At 44.4% G+C, this 16,875-nt stretch overlaps 1 protein-coding gene across 2 annotated transcripts in view; it reads right to left on the bottom strand.

Moving 5' to 3' along the window:
- LOC138652014 (NXPE family member 1-like) overlaps positions 1-16,875 on the bottom strand; it is a 514,573-nt gene that overhangs the window by 21,395 nt on the left and 476,303 nt on the right. For both annotated transcript variants that reach the window (XM_069742701.1, XM_069742702.1), the window contains exon 5: positions 3,853-4,068. In XM_069742701.1, coding sequence (XP_069598802.1) covers positions 3,853-4,068 — 216 coding nt within the window. The remainder of the gene's footprint in view (positions 1-3,852; positions 4,069-16,875) is intronic.

Raw genomic sequence — 16,875 nt, forward strand, 5'->3', positions numbered from 1 at the left:
TCAACTGGCCCTCAGTTAGAACACAGCGTCCTGTCCCTAACTGAAATCACAGCAGAGTGAGCGCAAAATGGCGGCAGCGTTTTTTATAGTGCAGAGTGACGTCATTTCAGCAGCCAATCACAGCCTTGCCAGTACTTACATGCCCACCATGCTAAACAGGATGTGCCCACACTTCCATTCATTCCTCATTGGCTGCTGCATTCAGTTTGAATTCTGGGAACTTCCGATTCCGGTATCCGATACGCGGGAAGTATCGGAATTCGGTATCGGAATTCCGATACCGCAAGTATCGGCCGATACCCGATACTTGCGGTATCGGAATGCTCAACACTAGTAAAGATTACCAGGCGCTAGTAGGACCTGTGTATTCTGATAGTAGGTCTACGATCCTGACAGCTAGAGGGGTGGTTGAAGTCCGCAAAGGGAGAATACCAGTACGTGTTCTCAACTGTGGAGAGAAAGAAGTTCACCTAACCAGATATGCCACAATTGCCAAACTGTTTACTGTTGATAATAATGTTATCCAGGTGGCAGAACCCTTGATCCCGTCCACCCAGGCGGAGGACAATGGCTCTGCAGGTCGAATGAAAGATTGGTGTCAAAAATTGCACGTGGGCACTGACTCTACACCAGCACACCAGAAACAAGGGGCTTACAGGGTGGTTCAAGAGTATGAACGAGTCTTCAGTAAACACCCACTAGACTTTGGGCAGGAAAAAAGGGGTACAACATCACATCCCCACGGGTGGTCATCCACCCATCAAGGAGAGGTACCAGCCTATACCTCCAGCTCATTACCAGTGTGCCAAAAGTATGTTGTGAGAGATGAAGGAGGCTGGGGTAATCAGAGATAGTTGTAGCCCCTGGGCAGCTCCATTAGTCCTCATCAGAAAGAAGGGCAGCACCATGAGGATGTGACCCCCGGCAGGCAGCACAGACCCCCGGCAGGCAGCACAGACCCCCGAGAGCGTAAAGACCCCTAGCAGGCCGCACAGACCCCCGGCCAGCCGCACAGACCCCTGAGAGGCCCGTACAGACCTCCGGCAGGCCCACACAGACCCCCGGCCAGCCACTCAGACTCCTGAGAGGCCCGTACAGACCAAGGGCAGGCCCGCACAGACCCCGCCCGCACACACAGATGCAGTCTCCACCCATGCACTGCCCACACTCTATTATAGTGCATCATTGCACTATAGGAACTTCCGATTCTGGTATCCGATATCTTAAAAATATCGAAACGCAGTATCGGAAATCCAATACAGCGAATATCGGACGATACCCGATATTTGCAGTATCGGAATGCTCAACACTATGTATAACTTAATAACAGAAACATTTTTTATGGCCTATAGATCAGGCCTCTTTAACACAGTAGATGCTACAAACTTTTTTAAAGTCATGTCCTTTACTATATGATGTTAATAACAGAAGACTTTTTGTGGCTTATGGATCAGGCCTCTACAGCTTAATTTCAACCCAACCAAATAGCAAAGTGTGATACGGCAGGTTGCCTAACTTTTTGCAAATGAAAGACTATAATTTTTTTTTAATGTGTCCTAAGTCTGCAGACAGGTTCATATCACCGCTATAAAATGACAATGTGGGATACAGCAGGCTGTTTCACATTTAGCAGCAGAAAAATATATATATCTTTTTTTTTAATGTGCCTTAGGTCTGCAGACAGTTTTATATCACCACAGCACTAAATGACAAAGTGGTACACAGCAGGCTGTTTAATATTTTTTCACCAGCTACATGTGAATTAGAATGCTATACTTCTGCATGGAGCACAATTTAAGCGGTGCACAACACTTGCCCTGCTGGCTTTCTTTGTGGACCTCAGTAATGTCCCAAAAAAATGCTGGAAGGTAAATTTAACAGCCACACTGGACAGTAGCTCGCTACACTATCTGACTGATATACAACCCCCTAAGTAGCTAAAATGTGGGATACAGCAGGCTTTTTCACATTTGCCTAGTGAAAAAATATTAATTAGAGTGCTATACTCATACACGGAGCACAATAGAAGCAGTGCACAACACATCCCCTGCTGGCTTTGTCTGTGGACCTCAGTAATGGCCCCCGAAAAAACTTCCGGAAGGTAAATTTTACAGCCACACTGGACACTATCTAGCTACACTATCTGACTGATATACATCCTCCTAACTAACTAGCTAAAATCTTGCTGTTAATGGTGGCAGCATCAAGAGCAGCCTCTCTACACTCTTACAGTGTCAAAATGGTGCTGAAACAATATGTCCGCTATTTATATGGAGAGGGACATGTGATTTCAGCAGCCAATGACACAAGCTGTTGTATCAGGACATTGTGGTTGTCTCCTGCGCCCTGATTGGGTAGCTGCATTGTGCACACATAAAGTTAGGGGAAAAAAATTATTGCTGTGCTTACAAGAATGTCACGCCTCTGAGCTCGGCAAAGCCCCTCTTCTCATCAAACACATGCCAAACGCCCATGATATACCACCATTATTGTTGCTAAAGTGCTGAAAATATTTTTGTGACAATGCAAATATTTTCCTGCACTTTTACCGAATGTTACCAATTTTTACCGATTTTTATAAAATTTTGCTCGGGTCTCTGATCACGAATCTGAATGTGCCATATTCGTGCCGAATTTATGTTTGATGATAATTTTCCGAACAAATTCACTCATCACTATTCATTATCATCATTAACAATGATCAGGTGATGCTAATTTTCCAGCTCTATTAAAAACCAGCCGCCTTTAGCCTTGTGCCAAAAACAAAAGTCACAGGTTCTTCTAAGCACCTGCCTAGCACTCTAAAAAAGCACTCTTAAAATGAAAATGTTGGAGGCCCACAAAGCAGGAAAAGGCAGTAGGAAGATAGCAAAGAGTTTGCAAGTTACCCTTTCCGGAGTTTGAAATGTAATTAAGAAATGACAGTTAACAGGATCAATGTAAGTCAAGATAAGGTCAGGAAAATCAATCAAAATTTCAGTGAAAGCTGCTCTAGAATTGCTAGAGGGGCAAATCAGAACTCCTGCTTGACTGCAAAAGAACTTCAGAAAGATATAGCAGACTCTGGAGTTGTAGTACATTGTTCTATTGTTACTGCCTTTGATGGGTGGTAAGATCATTGCGTCAGATGTCAGTGTGAGTCAGCAGCTGTGATTGGAGGTAACCTTGATTACATCACTGCTAATCACTGATGCTGCACTAGCAGCAGCTCATTCTCCAGTGGTTTTCAGCCTGAATAGTCCCATCTTGGCACCATCCAGGTTGAAAACCACTTATCACAGACATGGATTGTGGTGTGGGACAGTATTTTGGACATGTGAGGGATATGGTTGTTTTTTATTATTATTTTACAGGAGACCAGAGCTTCAATTGAATGGGCGTTAGATGAGCATTATCAGTGTTTTTTATTTTCTACTTTTTTACAGGGGATAAGGGCTTCAATGGAATGGGCGTAAGTTGAGTATAACTTTGCTTTTCATTTTTAAATAAAAAAGTAAAATGGTGTGTATTTTTATCTCATATAAAGGACTTTTTTCTGGATGTGTGTTTATTTACAATCTGACTATGGATTTAGTAATGGAGAGGCGTCTTATAGTCTGTGTTCGGGGACCATACCCGAACATTAGGTATTCGGTATAGACCCCAAATTTTACTATTTGGAATCGCCCATCTCCAATGACCTATTCAAAGGATTTATCATCAATCTAAAATGGTAGAGAACTCTTTTAAATGTAATTGTTGTAGGTATCTGAAATCTAGAAATATTCTTAGTCACACAAATATTTACCAAATTTATAGTTTGCTATTCACACTCACAATTTTTTTTGCTATTTCTTTAAAAGCAAAACTTACTTTTTATTTTGCTCTCAATGTAGTAAAACCACTGTTTTAATGTTGAGTCTCCAAAGATGTGAATAAGCTTCCCCCGTAGGCATGTGTCCAATTCTTCTAAGTTTTCATATGCAATCATACTGCATCCCTTTGGATACCACATGTTTTTCATAGCATATCCACTGGGATATTCCAGCTTCATTCCAATTTTACATCTTTCCTTAATGGAAATACTGTCTGTTGAAATAAAGTTACCAATCATTGGTAATAATCAACTACATTTATTAAAATGTGCGATTACACATGCTTATTAGTATTGGTTTGTTAAATATTCTTATTTTGCACATTTATTTAATCAAGACTTTACCAGGTGCGTTACTCTTAAAGAAAAAATGTCATGATATTTTCATAAAACGGTAGTGGTTAATTGAATTGTCCACAGAAAAACCACATTGCAGCAAAACATAAAAATAGATGAAATAGTTGCAAACAGATTGTCCATTTATAAATATCAGCGCTTGTTACTCATCATTTCTGAGATGTAATAGAAGTCATCTTTCTTTCATGGAGTAGAATCATGGCTACCAGCTGTTCCTTCCTTGTGTGACTTGTCTGACGTCCATGGAGAATGATGGTGAAGGCAAGAAGGTGACAGCCCCACGTGACAAGCCCCTGTGACGACCCCCCTCCACCTCCTAAGAGACGTTATTTATATGTCCCACAGATCACGTCTTCCCTCTATATGGTGTTAACTTATACTCTGAGCTACATATACAGAAATAGCTTTTGTAATGTCAGAGAGAGGCAATGTGCTCAGTATAGAATTGAGATAATGAATAATTCAATTAATATTTAACAATTCCCCCTTTTGAGGGTGACAGACATTGATTGGAACCCTCAAAGTAAACATATTAGATTTTCTTTCTTCTCTTCTTCTTTGGCAAAATAATTTAATGTTAATATTAATATAAATAATAATAATATTGTTATACATACTCAATAACATAATGATATGTAAATTCATGTTATGGTAAGCCGTGACTAATATTCATATAAAATATATATATATAATTATGCTTCCCTATACATAATTGAAGCATCTCAGGTCTGATCATCATCTGATGTTATCTGGTCTTTATCTTGATGTCTTCTTGGTTCTTTTAAAGCAATCTTTAATATAATTCTTTTGAAATAGATGATAGCATGTAGATTTTGTAGAGATTGTGTGTCATGTGTCAATCAAAGTCCATAACTTCAAATGTTGATAAGTAAACAATGTTCATAGATGAAATGTAGCTTTAATATCTATGCAGTGTCACCTTTGAAGACCTGGACTTACATTGGCTGGCCTTGGATCTGGAATCCTTCCATATCATCCACATTGGTCTTGGAACAGTTGTGACGTCTTTGGTCAGCACAGCAAGGGTTAAATTGACTCTTCCTTGCTAAACAGAGCACCATAACCAGTCCTTAGTGCACAGGACACATGTCAGGGTTGTAGCTTCCTGACAATTACCTGATTGTTCACCAGCTTTCATGGAAGTGTTATAGGTGATAGTAAACCACTGGAACATGATAAAAACGTAATAACACAGTTCATCTTAGCATCATAGGATCATCGTCCTCTCCAATTGTGGTTGTCAGTTTAGATACTGTACTAATAGTTGTCAGTGATGGATGCAGCAGTTGTAGTTGTCAGTGGTGACATGAATTGCAATTGACACAGTCTATTATTACTCAGAAATCATAGCATTGTTACCTTGTGGAACTTCTGGATAGCAGCTTCTTCTTCTTGCAACTTTTAAGAATCAATTGAATTCAGAAATATGAAAAGTCTTTATTAACGTAACTTCAGTATCTTGATTGAAGTCTTAATTCTCTATTCTATACCAAATCTGGTAATTTTCCTAACCTATAATATCACAGCATACCATAGCAATCAATAATATCCATATAATTATTAAACAATAGTAATATGGAACTTATATTTGGAAAAGTAAAATAATAATAATAATAATAATAATAAATGATAATACATTATTAACCATATTCCTCATGTGATAGGACATTTTTATGTCATAGGTGTAATTTCTTTTGGAACCCATAAATGTCAGTGTGTCTTTTTATGTAACAAGTATTTCCATCTCTATTACTAAAACTTTATTAATAAACTATATTTAGTAGACCAATAATATCTAAGAATGTATAGCCATGAACCAAAATGAGAATATGTATATATATATATATATATACTGTATATGAATGAATGAGTGAAAGAATTGTTGTATTTTACTCAGAATTGAAACATTTCTTATATAAATCAAACCATATAATCACTATATTTAATAAAGCAATATTCTTGTATTAAACATTACTTTATTAAATATTGATTTTTTTTTCTTGAGATAAAAAATAAAAATGAAAAATTAAGAATAAAAATGAAGTAAGAAAAAATTTAAAATTAAAAATAAAAATGAGAATAAAAAATAAAAATAAGTCCTTTATATGTTGATGACAAATGCTGGGTAGAGTTGAGCGACCTTGACCTTTTTAGAGTCGAGCCGGGTTTCGCGAAACCCGACTATCTCAAAAGTCGAGTCGAGTGGAATTGGCCGATTATCGCGAAAAGTCGGGGATCGACCGAAACACGAAACCCAATGCAAGTCAATGGGGGAGCATAGTCGGCAGTGAGTGGAGGCCAGGAAAACACCTACACTGCCCATTTTAATGGCAAAAACATCCATTCTTGTTACAGAAGCTTGTCAATCGTAATTTAGCTTATAATAATTGGAAGGCATTTGAAATTGGGGGTCATTTGGCTAAAGTTGTGGGGGGTAGGGCTGGTTCAAGTAATTAGTGTGCCCAGTAAATCTGGACCACGTCACGGCAGTGGAGCAGGGAGAGGTAAGTATTTCAACTTTGCAAGTGCTGTGATCCTGAGCAAGCAGGGGGGGGGGGCACTCATTGGCATTGGCACTGGCACAGGGCCCCTCAAAGTACAGCGGTGTGTTTGCACGGCGGGGGCGCCTCCCACCGGCAGCAACACTTTTGCGTACTATGAGGGGCCCTGTGCCAGTGATGTCGCCAATGAGTATTCCTCCCCCCACCTGATGAAGGAACCTGCACCTTCATCTGCACCTTCCTCTTTGTCCCCGTGTAAGGTGGTATGGTATGCGGGAAGGGGGACCTGACTTTCAGCAGGGTCACAATCTTGCAGTGTAGCGTGCACGGGGAATGTTGCATTATGGGTCAATGTACCAGCAGACTCATCTATCACTGGCTGGGCAATGGGCAGGATGAGGGGGAAACAGATATGGGCCCAAAGAATAAAGTGGGCTAAATGCAGTTCAAAATTGGTAACAGGACTAACCAGGGGGCATTGTTTTGTTCAGTGGAGGACAACTGGAATGAGAGGCTGACACAGAGAGTAGGCCCAAATCAGTAAGTATTCTAAATGCAGTTCAAAATTGGCAACAGTAGTAATCCGGCGGCACAGCTTTGTTCACTGGAGGAGAACAGCAAGGAGCGGCAGACTCAGATAGAAGGCCCCAACCCAACTAGTAGGCCTAATGCAGTGTTGTTTTCAACAACGACTAAACGAGAGCCAGAAGATCGAAGCAATGGAGAGGAAACCTGGGGAACACCTTGGAGTGTAACACACCGTCTCTACACCCCATACCCAATTTGTAGGCCTAATGTAGTGTAGTTTTCAACAACTACTAAACGAGAGTCGGAAGATCGAAGCAATGGAGAGGAAACCTGGGGAACACCTTGGAGTGGAACACACCGTCTCTACACCCCATACCCAATTTGTAGGCCTAATGCAGTGTAGTTTTCAACAACTACTAAACGAGAGCCGGAAGATCGAAGCAATGGAGAGGAAACCTGGGGAACACCTTGGTGTGGAACACACCGTCTCTACACCCCATACCCAATTTGTAGGCCTAATGCAGTGTAGTTTTCAACAAGTACTAAACGAGAGTCGGAAGATCGAAGCAATGTGGACGAAACCTGGGGAACACCTTGGAGTGTAACACACCGTCTCTACACCCCATACCCAATTTGTAGGCCTAATGCAGTGTAGTTTTCAACAACTACTAAACGAGAGTCGGAAGATCGAAGCAATGGAGAGGAAACCTGGGGAACACCTTGGAGTGGAACACACCGTCTCTACACCCCATACTCAATTTGTAGGCCTAATGCTGTGTAGTTTTCAACAACTACTAAACGAGAGTCGAAAGACGGAAGCAATGGAGAGGAAACCTGGGGAACACCTTAGAGTGGAACACACCGTCTCTACACCCCATACCCAATTTGTAGGCCTAATGCAGTGTAGTTTTCAACAACTACTAAATGAGAGCCGGAAGATCGAAGCAATGGAGAGGAAACCTGGGGCACACCTTGGAGCGGCAGACACTGTTAGTAGGCCCTACCAAAGTAGTAGCCCCAATGCAGTTTTCAAATTCCTAGAGGCTGAAAATAAGACTATTGACGCTCTGCTTTTTTCAAAGGAGGACAGCTGTATTGAGTGGCGCAGACAGACACAGGTAGTAGGCCTTAAACCAAAAATGTGGCTCACTGCAGTTTAAAAAAGGTTACAGGGGTACACAGGCAGCATTGCTCTGGTCAGTGGAGGACAATTTCAATAGTGGACCGCAGACAGACTTTGTAGGCTGTCCCCTGTGGACCATGCATCCAACACATTAACCCAGTGCGCTGTAATGGACACGTAACTTTTTGTGGACATGCCTACTGGTCCATGCGTCTCTTGTCAGGTGCACCTTTCTACTGTTTGATTGCCTGAGTGCTATGACAATGCAGACTTTTTCATGCCGGTGGAGGGCTGGGATGGCTTTTCTCGCAAAAGAAATGTAGACTAGGAAGCTTGAACTGTGGTACAGCGCAGTTCATCTGGGCTCTCTAAATATAAAGCTAAGAAAAAAAGGAGGCTCCATGCACTTTCAGCTGGGTTCCAGGGGTACACGGCCAGCATTGGTCTGGTCAGTGGAGAACTATTGGAAGGAGGGACCGCAGACAGGCTTCGAAGGCCTAACATAATAAAATTGGGCTTTAGGCACTTTAACATTGGTTCCAGGGGTACACGGGCAGCAGTAGACTGGTCAGTGGAGGCCTAGTGGAAGGAGAGACCGCAGACAGGCTTCGTAGGCCTAACATAATAAATTAGGGCTGTAGGCACTTTAAAATTGGTTCCAGGGGAACACGGGCAGCAGTAGACAGGTAAGTGGATGCCTAGTGGAAGGAGGGACCGCAGACAGGCTTAGAAGGCCTAACATAATAAATTAGGGCTGTAGGCACTTTAACATTGGTTCCAGGGGTACACGGGCAGCAGTAGACAGGTCAGTGGAGGCCTAGTGGAAGGAGGGACCACAGACAGGCTTCGAAGGCCTAACATAATAAAATTGGCCTGTAGGCACTTTAAAATTGGTTCCAGGGGAACATGGGCAGCAGTAGACAGGTCAGTGGAGGCCTAGTGGAAGGAGGGACCGCAGACAGGCTTCGAAGGCCTAACATAATAAATTAGGGCTGTAGGCACTTTAACATTGGTTCCAGGGGTACACGGGCAGCAGTAGACAGGTCAGTGGAGGCCTAGTGGAAGGAGGGACCGCAGACAGGCTTCGAAGGCCTAACATAATAAAATTGGGCTGTAGGCACTTTAAAATTGGTTCCAAGGGAACACGGGCAGCAGTAGACAGGTCAGTGGAGGCCTAGTGGAAGGAGGGACCGCAGACAGGCTTTGAAGGCCTAACATAATAAAATTGGCCTGTAGGCACCTTAAAATTGGTTCCAGGGGAACACGGGCAGCAGTAGACAGGTCAGTCGAGGCCTAGTGGAAGGAGGGACCGCAGACAGGCTTCGAAGGCCTAACATAATAAATTAGGGCTGTAGGCACTTTAACATTGGTTCCAGGGGTACACGGGCAGCAGTAGACAGGTCAGTGGAGGCCTAGTGGAAGGAGGGACCGCAGACAGGCTTCGAAGGCCTAACATAATAAAATTGGCCTGTAGGCACTTTAAAATTGGTTCCAGGGGAACACGGGCAGCAGTAGACAGGTCAGTGGAGGCCTAGTGGAAGGAGGGACCGCAGACAGGCTTCGAAGGCCTAACATAATAAATTAGGGCTGTAGGCACTTTAACATTGGCTCCAGGGGTACACGGGCAGCAGTAGACAGGTCAGTGGAGGCCTAGTGGAAGGAGGGACCGCAGACAGGCTTGGAAGGCCTAATATAATAAAATTGGGCTGTAGGCACTTTAAAATTGGTTCCAGGGGAACACGGGCAGCAGTAGACAGGTCAGTGGAGGCCTAGTGGAAGGAGGGACCGCAGACAGGCTTCGAAGGCCTAACATAATAAATTTGGGCTGTAGGCACTTTAAAATTGGTTCCAGGGGAACACGGGCAGCAGTAGACAGGTCAGTGGAGGCCTAGTGGAAGGAGGGACCGCAGACAGGCTTCGAAGGCCTAACATAATAAATTAGGGCTGTAGGCACTTTAACATTGGTTCCAGGGGTACACGGGCAGCAGTAGACAGGTCAGTGGAGGCCTAGAGAAAGGAGGGACCGCAGACAGGCTTCGAAGGCCTAACATAATAAAATTGAGCTGTATGCACTTTGAATTCTCTTGCAGGGGTACACAGGCAGTGGGCACCATTGGTGTTGTCAGTGGCGGCCGATTGTAATGAGTGTCTGCCAGTTAGTAGTCCCAAAAAATAAATACATGTTAATGTCTCGCATTACAACAAAAAGAAAAACCAAAAGGTTGCAATCATTAGGTACAGGGGTGGGCTCCTCTGCGTAGTTTTAGACCTAGTAATTTGGCACAAAGTATTTACTTGGGTAAATATAGGACACTGCCCCTGACTATGTTAAGTACCATCATACATGTCAACACTATGGTATTGTCAGTGGCAGGAATTTACGGATGTCAGCACATAGACTAAACATAGGTGGAACTGTGAGAGATAATTGTGCAAGTGGTAGAGCAATGTTTGAGCTGGGGGTGGGGGAACTCTCTTGTGGCCGGCAGTACATGCCCAGGGCCCCTCATGTTACAACAGTGTGTCTAACTTTGGGTGCGCACCACCACTGCCAGAGACACTTTATTGTACTATGAGGGACCCAGTGGCAGTGCCGTAGACCAAAAACGGGCACACCCACCTCTTCAGACAAACAGCACTCTCACGGGTGCTTGCGCCAAGTGGCGATACCACGGCCTTGTGTGGGGTGTTTGGCCATTTAGGGAGGTGTAAACATGTCGTATGCTGGACAATCAGCTGCTGCAAATTACGAGATTGGTAAAGTCATTCAGAGTAGTCCACAGGCAATACCTTTTCATAGGAAAGCTAGGTGTCGGCCGGGCAAGGTGGGGCAAAAGAATTCAAAATCCAGTTGTGGTTCATTTTAATGAAGGTTAGATCATCTACATTTTGGGTGGCCAGACGAGTCCTTTTTTCGGTTAATATTGAACCTGCAGCACTGAATACTCTTTCTGATAGGACACTAGCTGCCGGGCAATCAAGCTCCTGCAATGCATATTCTGCCAATTCTGGCCAGGTGTCTAATTTGGATGCCCAGTAATCAAATGGGAATGACGGTTGAGGTAGAACATCGATAAGGGATGAAAAATAGTTAGTAACCATACTGGACAAATGTTGTCTCCTGTCACTTTGAATTGATGCTGCAGTACCTGTCCTGTCTGCGGTCATAGCAAAATCACTCCACAACCTGGTCAGAAAACCCCTCTGTCCAACGCCACTTCGGATTTCTGCACCTCTAACACTTCTGGTCTGCTGCCCCCTGCTGCTTGTGTGAGAACGATCACGGGCGCTGTGTGCTGGGAATGCCTGAAGCAAACGGTCAACAAGAGTTGATTGTTTGGTTGCTAATATTAGTTCCAAGTTCTCATGTGGCATAATATTTTGCAATTTGCCTTTATAGCGAGGATCAAGGAGGCAGGCCAACCAGTAATCGTCATCGTTCATCATTTTCGTAATGCGTGTGTCCCTTTTGAGGATACGTAAGGCATAATCCGCCATGTGTGCCAAAGTTCCAGTTGTCAAATCTGCGGTTGTGCTTGGTTGAGGGGCAGTTTCAGGCAAATCTACGTCACTTGTGTCCCTCAGAAACCCAGAACCCGGCCTTGCCACACCACCAATTTCCAGTGGCCCCGAAGAAGCTTCCTCATTAAAAAAATACTCATCCCCATCATCCTCCTCGTCCTCCTCCTCCTGTTCGCCCGCTACCTCGTCCTGTACACTGCCCTGACCAGACAATGGCTGACTGTCGTCAAGGCTTTCCTCTTCCTCTGCTGCAGACGCCTGATCCTTTATGTGCGTCAAACTTTGCATCAGCAGACGCATTAGGGGGATGCTCGTGCTTATTATGGCGTTGTCTGCACTAACCAGCCGTGTGCATTCCTCAAAACACTGAAGGACTTGACACATGTCTTGAATCTTCGACCACTGCATACCTGACAACTCCATGTCTGCCATCCTACTGCCTGCCCGTGTATGTGTATCCTCCCACAAAAACATAACAGCCCGCCTCTGTTCACACAGTCTCTGAAGCATGTGCAGTGTTGAGTTCCACCTTGTTGCAACGTCTATGATTAGGCGATGCTGGGGAAGGTTCAAAGACCGCTGATAGGTCTGCATACGGCTGGAGTGTACGGGCAAACGGCGGATATGTGAGCAAAGTCCGCGCACTTTGAGGAGCAGGTCGGAAAACCCCGGATAACTTTTCAGGAAGCACTGCACCACCAGGTTTAAGGTGTGAGCCAGGCAAGGAATGTGTTTCAGTTGGGAAATGGAGATGGCAGCCATGAAATTCCTTCCGTTATCACTCACTACCTTGCCTGCTTCAATATCTACTGTGCCCAGCCACGACTGCGTTTCTCTCTGCAAGAACTCGGACAGAACTTCCGCGGTGTGTCTGTTGTCGCCCAAACACTTCATAGCCAATACAGCCTGCTGACGCTTGCCAGTAGCTGCCCCATAGTGGGACAACTGGTGTGCAACAGTGGCAGCTGCGGATGGAGTGGTTTGGCGACTGCGGTCTGTGGACGAGCTCTCGCTTCTGCAGAAGGACGAAGAGGAGGAGGAGGAGGAGGGGGTGCGAACACCTACAGCCAACTGTTTCCTAGATCGTGGGCTAGGCAGAACTGTCCCGAAATTGCTGTCCCCTGTGGACCCTGCATCCACCACATTCACCCAGTGTGCCGTGATGGACACGTAACGTCCCTGGCCATGCCTACTGGTCCATACATCTGTTGTCAGGTGCACCTTTGTACTCACAGATTGCCTGAGTGCATGGACGATGCGCTCTTTAACATGCTGGTGGAGGGCTGGGATGGCTTTCCTCGAAAAGAAGTGTCGACTGGGTAGCTCGTAGCGTGGTACAGCGTAGTCCATCAGGGCTTTGAAAGCTTCACTTTCAACTAACCGGTAGGGCATCATCTCTAACGAGATTAGTCTAGCTATGTGGGCGTTCAAACCCTGTGTATGCGGATGCGAGGATAAGTACTTCCTTTTTCTAACCAGAGTCTCATGTAGGGTGAGCTGGACTGGAGAGCTGGAGATCGTGGAACTAGCGGGTGTGCCGGTGGACATGGCAGACTGAGAGACGGTTGGAGACGGTATTGTTTCCGCCTGTGCCCTAGATGCAGTGTTTCCTACTACGAAACTGGTGATTCCCTGACCCTGACTGCTTTGGCCTGGCTAAGAAACCTGCACAGATACTGCAGGTGGTGCGGAAAATGGTGGCCTTACAGTGACGGCAGGGATGTAGCGTTGGTGACTAGCTTCATTGGCCGAGGGTGCTGCAACCTTAAGGGACGTTTGGTAGTTAGTCCAGGCTTGCAAATGCATGGTGGTTAAATGTCTATGCATGCAACTTGTATTGAGACTTTTCAGATTCTGACCTCTGCTTAAGGTAGTTGAACATTTTTGACAGATGACTTTGTGCGGATCAATTGGATGTTGTTTAAAAAAATGCCAGACTGCACTCTTTCGAGCCTCGGATCCCTTTTCAGGCATTGCAGACTGAGCTTTAACCGGATGGCCACGCTGTCCTCCAACAGTTTTTGGCTTTGCCACGCGTTTTGTCCCATCTACGAGTCCGGCAGATGGAACCTGTTGCGATGTTGATGCCTGCTGCGGCCCCTCCTCCTCCGCTTCAGAACTACTGCCGCCTGCACCCTGTTCCCCCAATGGCTGCCAATCGGGGTCAACAACTGGGTCATCTATAACCTCCTCTTCTAGCTCGTGCGCAACTTCGTCTGTGTCACCGTGTAAGTCGGTGGTAGAACGTTCGTGACGGGGCAACATAGTCTCATCAGGGTCTGATTCTGGATCAGTACCCTGCGAGGGCAATGTTGTGGTCTGAGTCAAAGGACCAGCATAGTAGTCTGGCTGTGGCTGTGCATCAGTGCACTCCATGTCAGATTCAACTTGTAATGGGCATGGCCTGTTAACTGCTTCACTTTCTAAGCCAGGGCTGGTATGTGTAAAGAGCTCCATGGAGTAACCCGTTGTGTCGCCTGCTGCATCCTTCTCTGTTGTTGTTTTTGCTGAAGAGGACAAGGAAGCGACTTGTCCCTGACCGTGAACATCCACTAACGACGCGCTGCTTTTACATTTACCAGTTTCAAAAGAGGAGGCAAAAGAGCTAGAGGCTGAGTCTGCAAGGTAAGCCAAAACTTGCTCTTGCTGCTCCGGCTTTAAAAGCGGTTTTCCAACTCCCAGAAAAGGGAGCGTTCGAGGCCTTCTGTAGCCAGACGACGAACCTGGCTCCACAGCTCCAGACTTAGGTGCAATATTTTTTTCCCACGACCACCTGATGCTCCACTACCACTACCATCATTGCAAGCTGACAATGAACGCCCACGGCCACGACCTCTTCCACCAGACTTCCTCATTGTTTTAAAAACGTAACCAAAGTAACGGTATTTGTTGCTGTCAAACAACTTATACGGTGAGCTATAACTTCAGTATGATTTAGATATCCCTTTACAGGTGGGTGAGACCGCAAGGAAAATCAGGCACAATGTTACACACTCTGTTTTCGGTGGCACCAAATGAGAGAGATGCCACACACGCAGGACTGTCACTCAAGCACAAATGTTAATATTGATCTCCCACTTTTTTTTTTTTTTTTTTCAGGGAGAATTTAGAAACCAAATAAAAAAAAATAGGCTTTCTATGGCCCACTATTTGAGAGAGGGAGATGGCACACCCAGGAGTCAAGACTGGCACACAAGCAGAAAGGGCAATATTAATCTCCGAGAAAAAACCAACAAAAATATATTCTAGAACCCTTTCAAGCTCAAAAAAACCAAAGAAAAACAGAATTCATAAAAAATAACCTTTATTAATATATACTACTAAAACACTCTAATCATTAAAACACAATAACAGAAATGTGCCTATATGGTCCTAGAGCGACACTATGCTTTGTCCTACCTGGCAGCGGGGGTTGGCACCCTAAATTACGCTTGGCGCCCCCACTCCACGGCGGCTCGCCCTCAGAATCCCTAGAGATCCCTACGATACAGGAAACCTGGAGCAACCTAATAAATGCCTAACGGACAAACCCTACCTGACAGTGGAGGTTGGCACCCTACTTTGAAACGGTTGGCGCCCCCACTCAGCGTCGACTTACCCTAGGATCCCTCAAAAAATCCCTACAATGGAGATAAAGATCAGAAAAATGTCCCAATACACCCTGATAACCACAAAAATAAATAAAAAATGTGAAACAAAAACATAAAGAAAATAACCTAACCAGATAATGTAGTGTAATAGAGAGATCAGTATATCACAGATTGGGCTTCAGTCTACAAAATCGGATATGCCCAGCTAGCAAAAGGTATATCAGGATGCAGTAAATAAATCTCACATCATCAAAAAAATAAAAAAGATGATAACATATCCAATAGGGGGACACATTTATATCATAAAGTCAATCAGTATATGATTATGTTAGCGAGACACAATCGTCTCTAGCTGAACAGGCAATATACAAATGTTTAAAGAATTAGCCCAAAAAGCCCCCTCATATGGACAAAAAAAAGGCTATTATATCAATCTCCGATAATGCAAGTACCCACGGCAATAATAAAGTGCGAAGTGCCAAATTTGAAAAAGGGGCAAAGGACCGATAATTATAACAGTGTTATCGTCACAAGAAGCCCCGTAATGACTCAGACTTATCCCTTAATAATAAAGGGTGCAGAAACAATAGTCACAGCAGCATAGTAATTCAATGATTGGCACAGTAAGATTAAAGATACTCATCTGTGAGCTGCGGTACGAGAACCCGAAATCCGGGTAACGCCATAGGAGATGATGATACAGAGATGACAAAAGCAGCACTCGATCAAAATCTTATCCCCAAAACAATGCCCGACGCGTTTCCCCCCCCATTGTTGCAAGGGGGTTCATCAGGGGTCAGCAGCACGAGTAATCCAGCTTGGATTACTCGTGCTGCTGACCCCTGATATTGTATATTGCCTGTTCAGCTAGAGACGATTGTGTCTCGCTAACATAATCATATACTGATTGACTTTATGATATAAATGTGTCCCCCTATTGGATATGTTATCATCTTTTTTATTTTTTTGATGATGTGAGATTTATTTACTGCATCCTGATATACCTTTTGCTAGCTGGGCATATCCGATTTTGTAGACTGAAGCCCAATCTGTGATATACTGATCTCTCTATTACACTACATTATCTGGTTAGGTTATTTTCTTTATGTTTTTGTTTCACATTTTTTATTTATTTTTGTGGTTATCAGGGTGTATTGGGACATTTTTCTGATCTTTATCTCCATTGTAGGGATTTTTTGAGGGATCCTAGGGTAAGTCGACGCTGAGTGGGGGCGCCAACCGTTTCAAAGTAGGGTGCCAACCTCCACTGTCAGGTAGGGTTTGTCCGTTAGGCATTTATTAGGTTGCTCCAGGTTTCCTGTATCGTAGGGATCTCTAGGGATTCTGAGGGCGAGCCGCCGTGGAGTGGGGGCGCCAAGC

The sequence above is a fragment of the Ranitomeya imitator genome, chromosome 10 (assembly GCF_032444005.1).
Source record: "Ranitomeya imitator isolate aRanImi1 chromosome 10, aRanImi1.pri, whole genome shotgun sequence".
Taxonomy (NCBI): domain Eukaryota; kingdom Metazoa; phylum Chordata; class Amphibia; order Anura; family Dendrobatidae; genus Ranitomeya; species Ranitomeya imitator.